General features: G+C 47.3%; 1 protein-coding gene across 1 annotated transcript in view; it reads left to right on the forward strand.

Moving 5' to 3' along the window:
- The window catches only part of BARX2 (BARX homeobox 2), a 45,963-nt gene extending 26,976 nt beyond the window's left edge, over positions 1–18,987 (forward strand). Inside the window, exons 2-4 of the mRNA XM_082200861.1 lie at positions 5,131–5,428; positions 13,120–13,204; positions 14,079–18,987. Coding sequence (XP_082056987.1) covers positions 5,131–5,428; positions 13,120–13,204; positions 14,079–14,327 — 632 coding nt within the window. The 3' untranslated portion in view covers positions 14,328–18,987. The remainder of the gene's footprint in view (positions 1–5,130; positions 5,429–13,119; positions 13,205–14,078) is intronic.
- The last annotated feature ends 548 nt before the right edge of the window (positions 18,988–19,535 follow it).

The following is a 19,535-nucleotide window of genomic DNA, read 5'->3' on the forward strand; positions in this document are numbered from 1 at the left end:
TTAAGAGATTTAGCTGAGGTTTTGGAGGGAGGTGTGGTGTGTTTTTTGTCTTTGTTTTTGCCTGGGAGGAAAAAGTGTCTTGCCATTGCGGGGGTTCAGACAGCGCAATTAATTAAAGCTTCATTTTCCTGCTCGTCTCTGTCTCCCCATTACAACATCTGCCGTGTGGATCCATGTCGCGGGGATCGGGCAGGCGTGGAGAAAAAGGGATTCCTTTGAGGCATTGGATCTTAATTGAAACTTTTGAAATGGGATCTTGTTTGAAGGCCACGTATAGATAATTGTGTCACGTCCAGCGGGCTTGAGGAGTTCAGTCAGAGCTTCCCAACAGATGTTTTTGGCTGACTTTAGCCTCGTGTGATGGGAAGCATGCGGGGTTTGGGAGCTTTCCAAAAGACTTGAAAGCAGTGGTGTAGCGTGGGGGGTGCAGGGGGGCTGGCCGCACCGGGCGCAACATCTGGGGGGTAGGGTTAGGGGGCGCAAATCCATGGGTTAGGGGGCGCAAATCCATGGGTTAGGGGGCGGAAATTACTTGCCTTGCCCCGGGTGCTGACAACCCACGCTACGCCACTGCTTGAAAGTCTTTTTTTACCATTTCTGCCTAGAAAACGAGAGTCTCTCTCTGAAATTCTGGACTGGGCCATCTTCCAAGGGACTCAAGGGGCTTTGCATGGCTACCCACCCACCTCATTTTGGTGGGTTAGGGCTATCACAAGGATACAGTAGAGCAGGGGTAGGCAACCTAACGCCCAGGGACCAGATGCAGCCCAATTGCCTTCTCAATCTGGCCCACGGACAGTCCGGAAATCAGCACATTTTTACATGAGTAGAATGTGTCCTTTTATTTAAAATGCATCTCTGGGTTATTTGTGGGGCATGGAAATTCGTTTATTATTTTTTTTTTCAAAATATAGTCCAGCCCACCACATGGTCTGGATCGGCCCATGGCTGAAAAAGATTGCTGACCCCTGCTTTGGAGTCTGAAAAGGTTCCGCAAAGGGCAGTCAAAATGATCACAGGGTCTTTTAGTTTAGAAAAGAAGTGTGCATATGCAATAGAAGTATATAATATTATGCATGCCATGGAGAAAGTGGATAGAGAGATGTTTTTCTCATTCGCTCATCAACCTAGGACACCAGGGTCATCCAATGAAACTGAGTATCGGAAGTTTCAGGACAGGCTTTTTCTCTTGTTTTGCAAGAATTCTTTTAAATTAATGTAGGGTCAAAGATACAGATGTGAAAGAACATAAACAAAACCACAAAATGCAGGAGCAGTGCAGAGATTGTTCATGCAAATTAGTAGAGATCAGGTGGTATAGGATATGAGTTTTTAGTTTATTGTTATTTTAACTTTTGGAAAGTCTCAAATTACTGGTAATTCACCTCACTCATAATTTTATTGTTCTCTTTTTTCTTTTTTGTAAACCACTTTGAGGGTTTTTCTTTCTTTTTTAACCAATAAGCGGTGTATAATTTTATACATAAATAAATAACATATTAAAAAAGAAAAGCACATTGCGATTTGGCATGGGGAGAGTTTTGCATGTCTGAGTTTGACGTGTAAGAAATAAAGTCCTGCCAAACAGTGGAAAAGTTTTGCCTCTTCTTTGCCTTTAGAAACACAGAATTTGCAAGTTATTTTCCCTGCCCTAGCCAGAGTCCGCATAGTTTTGTATCGCTAAAAAATGTCCAGGTCTTGTCTTGTCTTCCGTTTCTGAGCTTTAGAGATCCTTGCTGCATCCAGGTAAGGAATTCTTTAGATCATAAAGATGTCTGGACAGGCTTTTTCACACAGGAGGACCTTTTTTTCTTCTTCCATGAGGCCCATACTTAAACACTTGGAGTCATTGCCACAACTTGTAGCAATGGCCACCATCTTGAATGGCTTTAAAAGGGGATTAGAGAAATTCATGGAAGGCCATCAATGGCTACTAGCCATGTTGGCTAGGTATTGCATCCTCTGTCGGACACAGTATGCCTCTGACATATCAGTTGTTGGGGAGCACAAGAGAGGAGAGTGTTGTTCTGCTTGTGGGCTTCCCACGGAAACAAGATGCTGGGCTAAACTGGGCCCCATTCTCTTAAAGCTCATGACTGGCCCAGGATCACCCACTGTGCTTCAGGGCTGGGTGGGGGTCTAAATCATGTCCCAGCCCAGTGCTCCAACCACCAACAGCATTAAATAAACGATTTGCAAGTCAAGAACCCCTCACTTTAAATCTCACCCAGCCATGGACTCACTAGGCAGCCTTTGGCAAGACATCCTCTCCCCCCTGAAATGTAGAGCAAGCCGACCTTAAAGGATTGTTGTTGTTGTTGTTGTTGTTGCCACTGCTGAGAACGCCATATCTGGGACACATAGGGAAAGTGCTTTCAGAGTCAATGGGGCTCCCTTCTAAATAACTGTTCTTAGAGATTGGGGTGTCAGTAAATGAAATGGAGATGGAGACGTAAAGTGACTTGTGAAAGGTCATGGAGTGAGTCAGAACTCAGAATAGAACTTGTGTTATTTGAGTTTGTGGCCAACCTCTTATCCGCTGGGCTCTGCTGATTGTTTAGTTTTTGAGTTTTGTCTTCGTTTTTAAGATTGTTTTTAATGTGGGAAGCTTGTGTGAGCTTGCAGCGTTCAGGGGTGGAACGGTTTCATTTTCTATTTATCCATTCAAACTGCTTACAATAATAGGAAGCTGCTCTGCGCAGTCAGACCAGTGGTCCACCTGGGTCAGTCTTCCCTTACCAGTGGACCTCCAAGGTTAGGGTCTCTTTCCAAGTCCTGTCTGGAGATGCCAGGACTTGAACCTGCAAAGCTTAGGCTCACTGTGTGCAGCCACAACTCTTTCCCTAAACAAAGCTAAGCCAGAACTGAGCCAGGAGCTTGCAGCCCTCCTCTCTACCAGCTGAGCCATCAGCTCAAAGCAATTCACAATATTCTTTTTTTAAAAAATGCAATTAAAAAAATCACAGTATAAATGTGTCCAAATAAAAACTGCAAATTAAGCCACAATCACAGAAGATGACCTAGCTCAGCCAAATGCCTGTCCTGGCTTGCACTACATCAGTGTGGTGTAGTGGTTAGAGTGTCAGATTAGGACCTGAGAGACCCAGGTTCAAATCCCCCACTTGGCCATGAAACTCACTTGGGTGACCTTGGGCCAGTTGCCACCTCTCAGCCTAACTTACCTCACAGAGTTGTTGTGGGGATTAAGTGAGGAGCGTGAGAACTACGTATTCTGCCTTGAGCTCCTTGGAGAATAAGGTGGGATAGAAATGCAATGGAATAAATAAAATAAAAACAGAAAGTCTTTGCAACCCTTTTGAAAACCTAACATGGAAGCAGCTTTCTTAGCCTCTTTGGAATAGGATGGCCACTTTAAGCACAGCTTAAAAAAGAAAATGCTTGGCCCCAAAATAGGACAAATGAAGGGACATATAACATTTGCATATGCTGGTTTATATGTAGCGATGTGAATTCAGAAATAATTATTAGAATTTAAATAGCAATGCAATATGAAAGATAAGGTATGGCAAAGTGTCTTAATTAACACACAAGCAAACTAAGCAGGAGACTCCAGCACAGAAATGTTGTCCTAGCCTTAGAGCTTGGGAATGTGGGTCTTTTTAAAAGATTCAGTACACATTTAGGAACATAACCAGAACTGGTGCAGATATATTGATATTTCTTTCTGATTTCCATTCATGGGTGCATCAGGGATTTCAAGAGAAGTGGAAGGAGACTTGTCCTGGGTCTCCATTGCTGTTGAACCACAGCCATTGCTGACTGAAATGGGATGTTCTCAGGCTGGTCAGGAGGACGTGGCCAGCTGGCCCTTTACCTTGACACGATCTCCCACCAATTTCGGAAGCAGCACAGGAGCATGTCAGGAGCAGATGTCTGTCTCCTTATTCACACAAAGAAGGGTGGCAGAGCGACAGCCACTTCAGTCTTGGCTCGAGAGACTTGGCATAATGCGTCCAATTTTCACGCGTTCTGGTGGCGGCGCTTTTTATAGAACTTCTTTTCGGGGACATTTGAGCAAAGCAAGGAGCTCACAAATCCATGAGTAAACACAGTGGTGAGGGCTAAAGATGTTTGTGCAAAGCTGTCAAACGCTGGCCTGGTTGACGGGCCAAATAGTCTCAAGGCTGTTCATGCCAATATGGTAGCAAGTCCTGCTGAACATAGTTATTTTCAACCAAACAGGCATAGGGCAATGTGCTGGGCCCGGGGGTAACCCATGAAACGTGGTCCAGGGCCGGTCCAGAATGCTAGGAGTCAGTCCAACAGGGCCAAGGCAGGACACAAGGCAGGAAACCAGGCAAGGACAGTTACAGGATCTCTGGCATACAACAATGTTGCTCCCACAACCTGGGTTGGGGCCCGACAGCCTTTTAACTTTGTCGGGGAATGGCTGGTCCTGATCCCCCAGCAACTCACCTCCCTGTTTTGCCCAAAGGCGAGCACTCCTCCTGCGAATACTGAGGTCTCTCCTTCTCTCAGACCTGAGTCTCTGCAGCTCGGGAGACATCAGTGGGTTACTAGGCCCAGAGGCTGCCTCAGCCTCCCCTGACCAAACTGGTAGTGGAGCAGCTGTAAGTGATGGCCCAGCTGAAGGCAACGAGGTAATCCCCACATCTGGAGCCAGGGCAGGCTCTGGCCCCTGACTCGGCCCAGCTGGTGTTTGCTGCAGGGGAACCTGTGCAGACTGGGACTCTTCAGGATCAGGCCCCAGACGTGGTTCAGGTGATGCCTGAGGCAAAGGATCCGGTGCAGACTGAGACTCCTCTGGTTCCGAGTCTGAGCCCGAGTCCCAGGCCATCACAGGCAATCAGCAGTGGTGTGTAGTCAGCCAGTGGACATGGGAGACTAGGCTAGTCCCCTAAATGTTCCCTGTAAATTATAGCATTGCAGTATTAAATCCTGGTGCCTCCATCCCGAAACCCGTGAAGCTTCTGCCTGGCTTAGGGTGGGAGGCACAAAGCTCATGCATGCAACTTCAGGATGTCCCCTCTTCCTGCCCAATCGCCCTTGTTCTGATTGGGCGGCTCTGAACCACGACGATTCAACTTCTCCTGCCGAGGCCCTAACCTGTGGTGTAACCCCTCTCCTTCTCTGATGCTTGTTCCCCAGGCTCCCCTTCTCTGAGGGCCTATCCTCTCATCTCTGTCATCACCAGGCAGCCCTCGGCCGTCTCCCACTTCATCCCTGCCGCCGGCACTTCCCGCGTCCTCTCGCCACACCCGACGCCAGGGAGCACTTGCTCAGAGACCCAGGCCAGCGAGACCCACGGGAGCAGCGAGTCGGAGGCGGAGCAGTCTGCGCCCCGCTTGAAGAAGCCTCGTCGCAGCCGCACCATCTTCACGGAGTTGCAGCTCATGGGGCTGGAGAAGAAGTTCCAGAAGCAGAAGTACCTCTCCACTCCAGACAGGTTGGTCGAGGGGGCTTTGAACTCAGGACTGCTTCTCATCGTGCTGTAATATTCTGATTTCCAGAAGCTAACACTGATATATATATATTTAAACTGCAACCGACAGTGGGTTGTCTCCATTACTCAGAGGAGACCTGTTGAAATTAATGAACATGGACAAGACACATAAAAGCATTCACACATCTGGGAAGCCTGACCACTTGAAAATCTTAAATATTTCCCCATATTTATTTAGCAACGAACAAGTTAAATGGAAAGGAATTGCCCTTTTGTCCTGCTGATAATTTGTAAAACCTAAAAAAAAATCTTCTACACTGGCCATCTGAAAACAAAACACATTCTGTGTTTAATCTGCCTGACTTGTATGGAAGGTGTCACTCCTTTCAATTACATCTTCCTATTTACACGAGAATAAACAAGAACCCATTTGCTGCTGCACAAACCGGAGAGAGGACTAATAATAATAATAATAATAATAATAATAATAATAATAATAATAATAAATTTATTTATACCCTGCCCATTTGGCTGAGTTTCCCCAGCCACTCTGGGCGGCTCCCAATCGAGTGTTAAAAAACAATACAGCATTAAATATTAAAAACTTCCCTGAACAGGGCTGCCTTCAGATGTCTTTTAAAGATAAGATAGCTGCTTATTTCCTTCACATCTGAAGGGAGGGTGTTCCACAGGGCAGGCACCACTACTGCGAAGGCCCTCTGTCTGGTTCCCTGTAACCTCACTTCTCGCAGTGAGGGAACCACCAGAAGGCCCTCAGCACTGGACCTCAGTGTCTGGGCTGAACGATGGGGTGGAGACGCTCCTTCAGGTATACTGGACCAAGGCCGTTTAGGGCTTTAAAGGTCAGCACCAACACTTTGAATTGTGCTTGGAAACGTACTGGGACCAACAGGCAGATCTTTGCCATTTCAAATTCTTGCAAATATCCCCACTTCAAACCTCCACACTTTAGCCTCGCCGCATCATTTGCAGAAGCAAACTCTCTGCGGCCTTCCGTTTCTGGACAAACGTGTTTCTTGAGCTGGGGTTGGCGGCCGAGTCCTCCTCCCAGCCTCACCAGGATGCTGGCTTGTGATGTTCCTCTCAGCTGTTCAGGAGCTGAGAGCACAGCCATGGTGCCTGGGCACGTGGAGATGAGCTTGCTCCCAGTGGAGTGCTTGGTCACATGGTCGGGTCAGATTTCAAAGCACCCTTGCCTTAAATAAAGAAGAAGAAGATAAAATCAAAGGAGACATGAGTAGATTGTATCAGTGGAAAATGCATACCAGGGCCGTGGGAATGCTTCAAACGCACACATGCCATCATGAATTGATGTGCAGTGATACTTATGAAGAAGAGAGAAAAGGCTTCTTCCTTCCTTCCTGGTACCCCTTTGAAAGGCTGATTCCTATGTTTCCACTGAAAGAGTAGGGATGCTGGTTCAATCAGTAGGGAAAGGAAAAGTTGCTGGTTTTTGTGGGCCAGTAGGGAAAAGTCTAAGATGGGAGCCTCTGCACCAATTCATCACATTATTCAAGATTTGGGGTAAAGAAGACTTTAATCGCCGTACTTTTCTGTGTATAAGACAAGGTTTTTTTCTTTTAAAATTATGTTTAGAAAAGGGGGGTCATCTTATACATGGGGCAATTTCCCCCTATTTTCTTATTTTGGAGTCCCCAAAAATAGGGGGGCGTCCTATACACGGGGGCGTCTTATACACAGAAAAATACGGCAAAAGTATTCAGTGATTGCATTGCTGATCAGAAATGCTAGGCAAAAATTCTGGTTGCAATTGCGCACGTTAAATCCGAGTGATGTGGGGAGCTTAAAAGCTCTTCAAACGCCAGGTCCATTTAAGAACATTAGAGGAGCCGGCTGGACCAAGGGAATGGGCCATCTAGTCCAGCATCCTGTTCTCACACTGGCCAACCGGATGCCTCTGGGAAACCACCAAGAAGAACATGAGCCCAAGAGCACTCTAGCCTCCTGTGTTTTCAGAAGCATGCCTGCCTCTAGCTGTAGAGGTAGCCATCATGGGTAGTAGCCATTGATAGCTCCCTCCTCCACTTGGGGTTTCCCCATGTCGAAAGTGCTTTTAAGCTCTCCAGCTCGGTTGGAGGACAAGGCCCGCCCAGTGCGTCCACTCTAGGACACTCCTGTGAATTACTTAGTTACGGCACCCCCTGCTGTCAGGTTCCCTGGCTTCTGCCCTACCAGTCCCCCACGGGCCAGTGTTAGAATCTGAAATGTAAAACCTAGGAGCTAAATGGCACCTTAAACCTAAGTTATAGGCCATAGCTGTCAACGCTTCCCTTTTTAAAAGAGAAATTCCCTTATTCTGAATAGGATTCCTCACAAGAAAAGGGAAAAGTTGACAGCTATGTTATAGGCACAACAACGGAATGTATAGGTGCACTTTTTTATAACAAGAATACAGTGGTACCTTGGGTTACAGACACTTCAGGTGGCAGACGCTTCAGGTTACAGACCCTGCTAACCCAGAAATAGTACCTCGGGTTAAGAACTTTGCTTCAGATTGAGAACAGAAATCGTGCTCCGGCGGCATGGCAGCAGCGGGAGGCCCCATTAGCTAAAGTGGTACCTCAGATTAAGAACAGTTTCATGTTAAGAACAGACCTCCAGAACGAGTTAAGTTCTTAACCCGAGGTACCACTGTGCAAAGCTGAAATGAATGAACTGCAGCTAAAATATTATGTTCATTTCCCACATGATTCTAGTCCTTCCCTTGCCTACCCCACTAATATTCTTAAGAGGGTCTCTTCTCCAATCTTCAGAGAGTAGCTGGAAGTGGGGAGACAGAAAAAGGGCCTCCTTTCCTTCCACTCTGCAGTTTTAATCTGAAATCTTAGGTGCAGTACTGCGCCCAGAACTCAGAAACTGCTTGTGCAAATGAAATTCCCTGTCGCAAAATGCACCTAGAACAATGGGAGGTTTTGGACGCTTCCATGGGCATCAGCCACCGCTGCCTGTAGATCCACTGCCATCCTGCGTAGGCCAAGGGCTCTTGCCCACAGTGCTCAGCACCAAGGGCTTCTTTGTCATTCTTGTAAGGGGTCCTGATTCCATTCAAGGGTTTGGGTGGCTAGTGTGGTGCCAGCTCAGAACCTCACATGACTGGTTGGGCAACACCATCAATCACACACACGACTCTCTTGGCACTAATAAGCCTTGGCATCCTACGTGACTGAGCACGATAAGCCAGCGCAGCTCTCCTGCCCCTTCCCTCCCTCTTGTTTGTTGCTTTGGTTTCCTAGGCAGTGCCTGTTGTTTCTAAACAGGCGCAGCAACCAGTTTGCAAAGGGTTACAGGTAATCTCGCCGCGATGTGGCCCCTGCTGCCAACCAGGCGCCTTTCCCGTGTGAAGATTGAGATTCAGTAATGGCAAAACCTCCGCCAGGCTCCCAGCATCACCTCCCAAAGATGCAGCAGACGTTGCTATATTTTCCTTTCCTGGTTGAAAATTCAAGACGCCCTTCCCTTGACGCTTCAAAAAATGGCCATGCATGCATGTTTTTTCTCAAGAGTCTCTCCTCCTCCTTGAAAACTGGTGGATGGCCTGGCCGGTCGCTCCTTCTGGATGAGGAATAAGGAAGGATGCCATCGTGAACATCACCTGGGGTAGCAACAGGTCTTGGGGCAACCCCAATGCATCCCGTTTGATGCTAGATGTTTTCATGGCCTACTTGTGAAACTAGAATCATAGAACGGTAGATCTGGAAGAGGAACGCCAACAGTTCTTTAGTCCAACCCTGTGCAATGCTGGAATTATTACTAGTGGTTACTTAAAGGTAAAGGGACCCCTGACCATTAGGTCCAGTTGTGGCCGACTCTAGGGTTGCGGCGCTTATCTCTCTTTATTGGCCGAGGGAGCCGGCATACAGCTTCCAGGTCATGTGGCCAGCATGACTAAGCCGCTTCTAGCGAACTAGAGCAGCGCACGGAAACACCGTTTACCTTCCCGCCAGAGTGGTACCTAGTTATCTACTTGCACTTTGCTTATGTGTTGCCAAAAAAGAGAAGTCATCATTCAGCATCAGAAAAGGGGACAAAAGCAGACACAGATTAGCATGAAACTTGCAAAAAAAGTTAATTTATATATCTTAATACCGGTTCAGAGGTCACTGCTCTCATGGAAATGGAGATGCAATGTACCTCACCACTGTCGGAAAGACCATATGGCAAGGAGAGCAGTGTTCTTGCTCGGGTGGCCATTCAACTTCATGACTCCTTGCACTCCCTCCTTAGGGCTCTTTATTTTTAAATTGGACTTTGGCCAGAAAGCCCTTCAAACATAGGGCCGCCCACTATGAAGTGGAGCATGTGGTCACCCTATTCCTCACACCAGTGTGCCCAGCAGCACACTGTTCAGGAGTCTTGCCAACGGCTTTGCCCTTGCCCTTGCTGCCTTTGATGTGGGTCTTAAAGAAAGCCCAAAGAGAACCGTTGAATGACGAGGCTCGCTAATGACAGCAGAGGGCAGATGGGCCTGATAAGCAGCAGCCTTGATGGGCTCTGCCCTGCCGATAATAACACTCGGTGTTGCTATAGCAAAGCCGAGTGTTCAAAACACTCCGTAAAGAGTTGATCTCAGCGATGATTACAACAGCCCTGTAATGCAGGTAAGCATTAGAATGAGTCGGTGCTGCTGATTGTAGAGGGAGCATCAAAGCGAGTGGTTTTTCTGTGTCCAGGGCAGCTGTCCACCAGCTTCATCTGGTACGCAGGCTGAGACCCTACCTACCTGAGGACTGTCTCACAAGAATGGTGCATGCTCTGGTTATCTCCCACTTGGACTACTGCAATGCGCTCTACGTGAGGCTACCTTTAAAGGTGACCCAGAAACTACAACTAATCCAGAATGCGGCAGATAGACTGGGAGCAGCCGCCAAGATCATGTAACACCAGTCTTGAAAAACCTACATTGGCCCCCAGTACATTTCCAAGCACAATTCAAAGTGCTGGTGCTGACCTTTAAAGCTCTAAACGGCCTCAGCCCAGTATACCTGAAGGAGCGTCTCCACTCCCATCATTCTGCCTGGACACTGAGGTCCAGCGCCGAGGGCCTTCTGGCGGTTCCCTCCTTGCAAGAAGTGAGGTTACAGGGAACCAAGCAGAGGGCCTTCTTGGTAGTAGTGCCTGCCCTGTGGAATTGCCCTCCCATCAGATCTCAAGGAAATAAACAACTATCTGACTTTTGGAAGACTTCTGAAGGCAGCCCTGTTTAGGGAGTTTTTAATGACTGATGTTTTAATGTATTTTTAATATTTTGTTGGAAGCCACCCAGAGTGGCTGGGTAAACCCAGCCAGATGGGTGGGGTATAAATAATGTATTATTATTATTATTATTATTATTATTATTATTATTATTATTATTGAAATGTTGAAGGGTACGAGGTTCCCAAACAACCAAACCAGATGGCCCCATGTTCCAACTTGCTATAAGGTTTCTCCTATGTTTCCAGCCCATTGAGAAACGGGTAACGAGTGGAAGAAGTAGGTCACCTGTTGTCCCTCTTTAAGCCAAGTCCTCTGGGCCTTTAGGGGCTGCAACCAACTGGTAAAACGATTGCCATGTGAACACAGCTATTGGAACCCCACCGCAGAGAAAACGACCTGGCAAATTTCAGGGTGATTCAGAGTCATCTACCGTGCAGCTGGTGGTGTGTATGAGACGTGACCGAGTGCACCAAGCTTGGCTTAGGCTGCCCTCGCACCTTTTGTGTTTCTGGTTCACTGATGCTAATCATGGCAGAGGCACAGCGAAGATGTCATGCCAGCAGGTCTCTTTCAGATTTCTTTGTTCAGCAAGTTTCATCCGAGGAGATTAGTCTTTCACTTGGTCCTTAACCAACGGGCCTTACGTAAACACAGTGGTGCTTGGCTGTGTGTTTGTGTGTGCCCGCAGAGGGGACCTTCCCATATCTTATCAAGGAAATCTCAGGTGAAACCCAGTTTGATCTGAGTGCCATTGAGTTCTGAATCCTTAGGAAGCCAAGTTCCGTCTGGCTGTCCAGCCTTTGTGGAAAACCAGAGTAGCAAATCCACCTTTGCACAAGAAGTTTTCTCTCTCCAAGAAGCTCTGGGGGGTGCATGGTTCCCCCCCATTTAATTCCCACAACAGCCCTGTGTGGTAGGTTAGGCTGAGGGGCAGTGACTGGCCCAAGGTGGGGATTTGAAGCCTTGTCTCCCAGGTCCTAGTCTGACACGCTAACCACTAATAAGAGGTCCTCTGCTGCAGTGTTCATGGGCAACATGGTACGCTCAGACACACACCCAGGTCAGAAAGGTTGGTGGCCTCTGTTTTAGCACCACCAAACCCTTAACGTTGTTTTTGAACATGCATGAGACAGACCACAGGTCTGCAGAATTGGCCAGCCTGAACTTGCGGGTGTTTACGTAAGTCTCTTCTTGGGACCGTCGCTTTAAGGAGCAATGAAAGCAATTTAACTGCCCAGTCCAAGGCATGCTGACTCAGGGAGAAATCCCACTGCGTTCAATGGGGCTTCTTTCCAAGTTAGGACTTATTTGCACCTCTGTTTGTTTGCCCAGCCACTCCCCCCTGACAAAAGCTGTGGTTTAGCGGAACAAGCAGCGATGGGGTTTCCCACAGATTGCCATTTGTTCCGATTTAGCACTAAAGAGCGGGTTTTCCTGAGGAAAGCAGTGGGGCAAAGGCAAAACTGCTTGGACCAGAGCCTAGAAAGGCACAAGACAAGCAGAAAACTGCACAAGGCAAGCAGAAGTGTGGATGAGCTCTTAGTGCACCAATCATTACTGCCTCCGTCTCTCTCCTATATAAGCCCCACAGGAAATTACTGTGCAGGTGATGCTGTTCAACCTGAAACAATCAGTTAAGTTTGCATTCCAGGACTTATTACTGATGGCTCTGTTGTGCTTCTGTGGCATCATGATCTTATTATTCATAAACAGGGGTTGTTTATGAATAATAGCTGCTCCAGTACCCAGAGTGGTGGGGGCGGGGTGAGTCACCCACTGGGGGGCGCTACGGCGATCCGCCTAGGGGGGGCGCTGTGGCGAGCTGCCTACAGAGTCTGCCTGGCGGATGCAAGCCCCACACTGCCGTTTCGGGCAGCGTGGGGCCCCGAGCTACCGTGTCCCTCCCAGAAGAGACGCGTGCCTCGGGTGCACTGCAGGCCAGGCCCCACGGTAAGTGCCGCCCCCCACGGTGTGCCATTTTGTCACCCCCTCAGGGATGACACCCAGGGTGACCTGCACTCCTGCACCCCCTTTCTACGCCCCTGTTCATAACATATCTCTCTGCTTTTCCCCTCTGCATCATTTTCTTTCTTAAGTCGTGGACTGTATGATATCAGACAAACAAGTCATTGCTCGTTTCTGCACCTCTCAAATGTTTGCATTGTCATTTGCAACAAATTATTTATTTGTGGGGGTGGGGGGAGAAACCTCCCCGCAGTTAATTACACCAAAGGGGGAATTACAACTTCTCTTTAGCTTCCTTTAGTTGATTTATTTGGACAGGGCACGTTGTCAGTCGATGATGACTATCTTCCCCTGGCTGTTAGTGTTCCTTGGTTTTCCCCTCCAGTGTCTGTACAACTTGTTCACTTTCCGCAGGATGTGAGCTAATCAGATCTTGGCCGTGGATGGTGCATCTTCCTTTCTGTTGTTGATTTGGATCTCTTGTTTTCCAGGCTGGATCTGGCTCAGTCCCTGGGCTTAACTCAACTTCAGGTGAAGACTTGGTACCAGAATCGCAGGATGAAGTGGAAGAAAATGGTAGGTACTGTGGTAAACAGAGGCATGAGTACAGGATATGCCCAAGGCAAAAATGAAATGAAATGAAAAGGGGCAAAAGGTTTGTGTCTCATTTTTTTAAAATCACATTTTTAACGTAAAACTTAGTTGTTACTTTTTAAAAAAAAAATTAGTTAAGTTGCAGTTTCTTTAGGCAGTGAGACTCAGTTCAAAGTAAACCCGCATAGGATTGAAGTGTAGACTTCCTTAGTTGGGTGACATCCCTAAATGTGATTTTCATCCAAGAATCCTCCTGCTTCTCTGACACTTGGGATAATAAAATAATCTTTTATTAATGCCTTTCAGCATCAGAGTGGATTGCCTCCACTATCAGTGCCTTAAGATTTATTTACTTAAGAACATTTCTAGCCCCCTTTTCAAAAATTAACTTTAATAAATAAAAAGTTCTAAGTGGCAAGAAAAAAAATCTCTTGATGCTTTTTGTTCTAGTTGAGTGCTGCAGAGCAAAAGATGAATCAGTTCCTCTAACAGTGAATTCAGTTGCAGAGTGCTGATAGAATCCTAGACAAAATGGGGAAACAAAAGTGAGGTATCTTCAGGCCTGGAGGAAACCCCTAAAAACAACAGGAAAGAAATCAGCATGGTGGGAAACTCTAAAAACACCCTATTGAGGACTGAGCATGCTCAGTGGCCTTGGAATGCTGACTGACTTTTGGGAGGAGGAATGGAAAACTAGGGGATGGGATGGAATATCCTGGGAGAGGGCATGGCAGGCTGGACAGGGCACAGGAACTCTCCATGCTGTAAGGTTTTGTTGCTGGTCCAACTTAACACTTTAAAAACCCCATGAAAGCAGCTATTAGACACTCAGCGTGTTGTTGTTTTTTTGCTCCAGGTCCTGAAAGGTGGGCAGGAGGCCCCCACAAAACCCAAAGGCCGCCCCAAGAAAAACTCCATTCCCAGCTCCGAAGAGATCGAAGCAGAGGAGAAGATGAACAGCCAAGCTCACAAGCCGGCTTTGGAGGAAAGCCAGGCCACGGAAGAGTGTGGGTTGACCGGAGAGCCATTGGATGCCCCTTCAGAGACAGAGGAATCTCCTAAAAACACAGCTGAAACCCCTCTGGGAGAAACTGCATCAAGTTAAGAGAGAGGGAGAGAGAGAGGAAAAAAACTCCCCACACTTCCCAAAAGGACAATGTACAAACTGGAGGCGTGCACACTTGGTGCCTTATGAAATTGAACAGTATGGGTGGGTCGCTGTGGAGCAAAGAGACCCCATGTAGGCAGCAGCGACAGTTTCCTTCTTTCCAATGCAGTGTGTACACCCTCCCCACAGATAGTGGGGCCTGAGCTCTCCTCCCAAAGAGACTGCATGCTTGCAAATCTGAGACTTTGGAAATGCACAGGGAGCTGGGAGGAAGAGGCTCCTTAGCGAACAGCTGCCAGAAAAAAAACTGTCCCTTTTCACCTTCCCCCTTATTATCCTCATCTGTGAAATGGGTTCTGAGCAGTGACTGCCAAACAAAACAAGAGGTCCTTTGTCGTCGTTCCAACATAGCATTCTTCTGCAACCAGTGCTTAATTGGGAACGGGCCACAGCAAAGGTGTTTTTAACAGGGGTGTTTGAGATATTTAAGTTCCCGCACCACAAAGTGGGGGGGGGGGGCTTTGAGGGAAACGCAGGAGCAGATGCCCGACTTCCTCAAGTCACTCTCTGACTTGGAGGGCTTGGCAGCACCAGTGGCCCATAGGGGCAAGACTGAAGTGGTGGCAGGAGGTGGGCAAGAGGCTGGGGCAGAGGCAAGAGTTGTTGGATGTATTGGTTTGGTTCATGGTGGATGGGGAAGTTCCATTGGCTGCAGCAGGGGCAAGCGGATAGGCCTGCCTGTAGCCACCCAGAGCTCAGTGGTGGCAATACAAACTTCTGGCGCACATGGAAGGGAAAGTGGTAGCTCAGTGGTAGAGCATCTGCTTTAAAGACAAAAGGCCCCGGGTTCGGTTCCTGACAGGATCTCCAGGTGGAGCTGGGAAGTTCCATGCATGAAGCTCTGGAGTGCCACAGCCAGTTAGCGTAGGAAATCCTGATCTCAATGAAGCAATATGCGAACTCTCAGTAGAAGAGTTCCTTGTTGATGTCAGAAGAGAAGGCATATCTAAGGTCGGCTTGCCATGTTTCCAAAAGTGAAAATCCAGACAGAAAAGTTGTTGTACTTTTCTTTTCTTTTTTTCCTTTTTGCCCCAAGTTGTTGAGCTACTTTTTAGGAACGTCGCCAAAAAACCAACACTCTTGATATGGGCTGTCCCAGATTTTCCCTGGACGTTTTTTCGAAAATTCCGCCTGCATGCCATTTGTGACAGACGGATCCCGGCTATGTCCGGGAAATTCCAGAAGTATGGCAACCCTAATCTAAGGACTTCAGAAGAGTCCTTGCTGGATCAGGCCCGTGGGCCATCTAGCCCAGCACCCTGTACTCACAGTGGCCAACCTGGGGCAGACCATAATAACACTCTCTCAACAGCAGAGCCATTACGGCTAGTAGCCATCAATAGCCCTCTCCTCCTCCATGAATTTGTTAACCCTCTTCTAAAGCCATCCAAGTTGGTGGCCATCACTGCCTCCTGTGGGAGTGAGTAGTCAAGTCAAAGTTTAATTGTTGTTGTGACCATCTTGGTCATTTTATCCCCCAAAAGGAAATAAAAGTATTCTGTGCCTACTATACAGAATATGCAGAGATACACCATTAAAATACAGGGATCACCAGTTTATACAAATATACCTTGAAATGGAGACCTACACAGATACGTTTCTGTATTACAGTGGTACCTCAGGTTACATACGCTTCAGGTTACAGACACTGCTAACCCAGAAATAGGACCTCGGGTTAAGAACTTTGCTTCAGGATGAGAACAGAAATCGTCCTCCGGCGGCGCGGCGGCAGCAGGAGGCCCCATTAGCTAAAGTGGTGCTTCAGGTTAAGAACAGTTTCAGGTTAAGAACAGACCTCCGGAACAAATTAAGTACTTAACCCGAAGTACTACTGTACATTGCTGATCCAGTCCACTGTATTGTCTTTGAGGAACGTTCTTCTCCGTCTTGGGCCTGCAGCCGCCAGACCTAGCAGAGCGAGTGGTTTAACTATGTGCTGCATGAAGAGGTGTTTTCTGTGCCCCGGAAGCATGCATGCACCAAGATCAGGGCCACTACCAAAGACCAGCAATTCGGGGTACCTGCCAAGGCCTGGACCTATTCTGGAGGCCCACAACCAAACCCTAGCCTGTTGCTTCTGCTCTCAGCTGCCTGATCATCTGCCTTCTGAGTGTAAAAGCAGTGAGGGAGGGAAGAAGGGTCTGTTTCCTCTACTTGGCAGTGGCTTGGTTTGGGCCAGAAGAGAGAATACTAGCAAGTCGATCTCAGTATTGTTTACGCTGGCCAGCTGTGGCTCTCCAAGGTTTCAGGTAGAGGACTCTTCTAGATGTACCTGGACCTCTCCTAGACCTACCAAGGATCAAACCCAGCACCTTCTGAATGCAAGGCAGCTGCTTTACCGCTGAGCCATGGAGCTGGGAGTTTGTGCATTGAGATTCATATGACTGCAGTGAAAAGAGGGGAAAGTGACCAGGGAACTACAGGAGGGCTGTCTGCTGGCCACCTGTTCTTTGATAGAATGCTGGAAGGATGATGACAGGAAGTTTGGGGGAAGAATCTGGAGCAGGTCTTGGGCTCAGTGTAGGTGCAGCTGTTGCATCTCCCTAAAGACAGTGGGGCAATAAGTTGAGTTTAAGTTGCCATAACTAAGGGTTGATTCACACTATTTCACGCTTGATCATTGAGCCTGGTCTACATCAGGAATGGAGAATCAAGCTATGTGCACACCATACTATTAAAATACTTTCCCCCTGCCCAAAGAATCCTGGGAACTGTAGTTCACCACCCACGGAGCTATAATTCCCAGCACCCTTAAGAAACTACAGATCCCAGGATTCTTTGGGGGGAACCCATGGCTGTTAAGATTTTACATGTGGGAGGTGGGTGAGACCAGCCCCTTCCCCAGAGTGGTTTTAACAATTTGCTCCTTTCTCCTCAGGGAACTCTGGGAATTGTAAGGGGGATAGGGGGAATCTCCTAACAACTCTCAGCACCTTTAAGAAACTACCGTCCCCAAGATTTTTTTGGGAGGAAGCCATGTAGTTTAGGTGGGGCCTGGGTTCCGATCCACACTTTGGTCCAGGAGATGCAGATAAAATCTGTTTGCATTGAAATTTGCAAAGACTAATTTCCTCAGTTATCTGCAGTCTATTTCTGTGGCAGAATGAGGCAGGTCAGACATGCTTGGAAAGGATTTAAAAGTGCAATCCTATAGTTTTTGCATTAGAAGTAGAACCCCACTGAGGTAAATGGTACTTACTCTTCAGTAGGTGGGTATAGGAATACAACCCAAATTTAACTAATTTAGTCAGTTGATTGACTCACCCACAAAAATCTAAACATGTTGAGTCAGCAGTAAACTACATTGAGTTCAATGGGATTCACTTGCTGATGAGAAAGGGTTGCAACTTGAGACAGGCAAATCAATCAACGTCACTTCCCCACTTGTCCAATCTGACGTTCAGTTCTCAACATTTTCACATCTGTTTGCAATTTTATTTTATTTTTTTAAAAGTCCTTATGAAAATTCATCAGCACCTTAGCATAGATTTTTCTAACATATGCATGCTTCTGCATGCAGTTTTGCCTAATACACACCAGCAGTTTCCGCTATTAGAAAGCACCTTTGCATGCTGTTTTCACCAACGTATGCATTTTTATGCACACTTTACCTTAGTGTGGACGCGGGTGGCGCTGTGGGTTAAACCACAGAGCCTAGGACTTGCTGAACAGAAGGTCAGCAGTTTGAATCCGGGCGATGGGGTGAGCTCCCATTGCTCAGTCCCTGCTCCTGCCAACCTAGCAGTTTGAAAGCACGTCAAAGTGCAAGTAGATAAATAGGAACCGCTCCGGCGGGAAGGTAAATGGCGTTTCCATGTGCTGCTGTGGTTCACCAGAAATGGCTTAGTCATGCTGGCCACATGACCCAGAAGCTGTACGCCGGCTCCCTTGGCCAATAAAGCGAGATGAGCGCCACAACCCTAGAGTCGGTCACGACTGGACCTAATGGTCAGGGGTCCCCTTTACCTTTACCTTAGTGTACACATGTACATTTAGAGAACTGGATTGCAAAATTCGGAGAAGTGTCGAATTCAGAGGATGAGTGCCTTTTTATCCGTGTATCATTTTGAGAAGTGTGCATTTGATAAGGGCTGCCTTTAAATGTAGACTGAACCAAATTTATCCTTCATCCCTCCTTGTGGACCTAAATGTTGCAGCATCAGTATTTAAAGACCAGTCTTTTTCCCCCAACTGAAGTTCCTAGAAATAAGGTGTGAACTGATTCTTAACTCGAGCCCTTTGTGAAGCCTATATCAACCCAAGGAGATTTTCGATGTCTACAGCAACACCAGTGTTTTTAGAGCTTTTGCAGATTTGGATACATTGGTCTCCAGATTTATATGGCACTTATTCTAGGAGCACTGAAATATCTGGGGGTGGCAGGGAGGAGAGTGAGGCACGGAATTCAGAAGAAAACTTTGCAGGAGGAGCGTTGCATTTATTTTCCAGCCCCGTGTGCCAAGATTAGATAAGCATCGTGTTTCCTATAGTCTTGTTTGAGGGTGCATTTTTGCCCAAAGGCTGCAAAGAGATGTATCAAGATAACCTTTATTTTTTAATTAAAAATAAAATATATAAATAAAGGAATTGAGTGGAATCTCTCTCTCCCTCCTCTCTCTCTCTCGTCCAAGGTTCTGAGAACTGGGTTTCTTCCTCTGCATTTTGCTGTCACGGGGCCAAAAAGCCTGGGGGTGGGGGAATCGAAGACCCTGTACTTCCCAGGGACAACAAAGCCCTGAGAGAGCACACCAGCTCTTAGATGTGTCCCTCAACCAGAAAATTTGCATTTAGGCTGGTTTAGGACCTGGCTCAGTCATGGGAACATGAGAAGAGCCTTGTGGGATGAGAATGAAAGATCCTCACAAGGTGGTGGACTCTCTTTCATTGAGCTTTTAAAGAGAAGCTAGATGCCCATCCTCCATCAGGAATTCTTTAGCTGTGATTCCTGCATCGCAGGGGGTTGGACGATGACCTTTGGGGGACCATTCTAACTTTACCGTTCTATGAATCTACGATCCAGTTCTCACAGTGGCCAGGGGTTACTCTGGACAACTTATTTACTGAGCATTCTGATTTCCTTGGGCAAAACCTGCACAGAGGTTAGATTACAGTAGTACCTCAAGTTACATACGCTTCAGGTTACAT

This window comes from Podarcis vaucheri (assembly GCF_965113315.1).
Source record: "Podarcis vaucheri genome assembly, chromosome: 15".
Lineage (NCBI taxonomy): Eukaryota > Metazoa > Chordata > Lepidosauria > Squamata > Lacertidae > Podarcis > Podarcis vaucheri.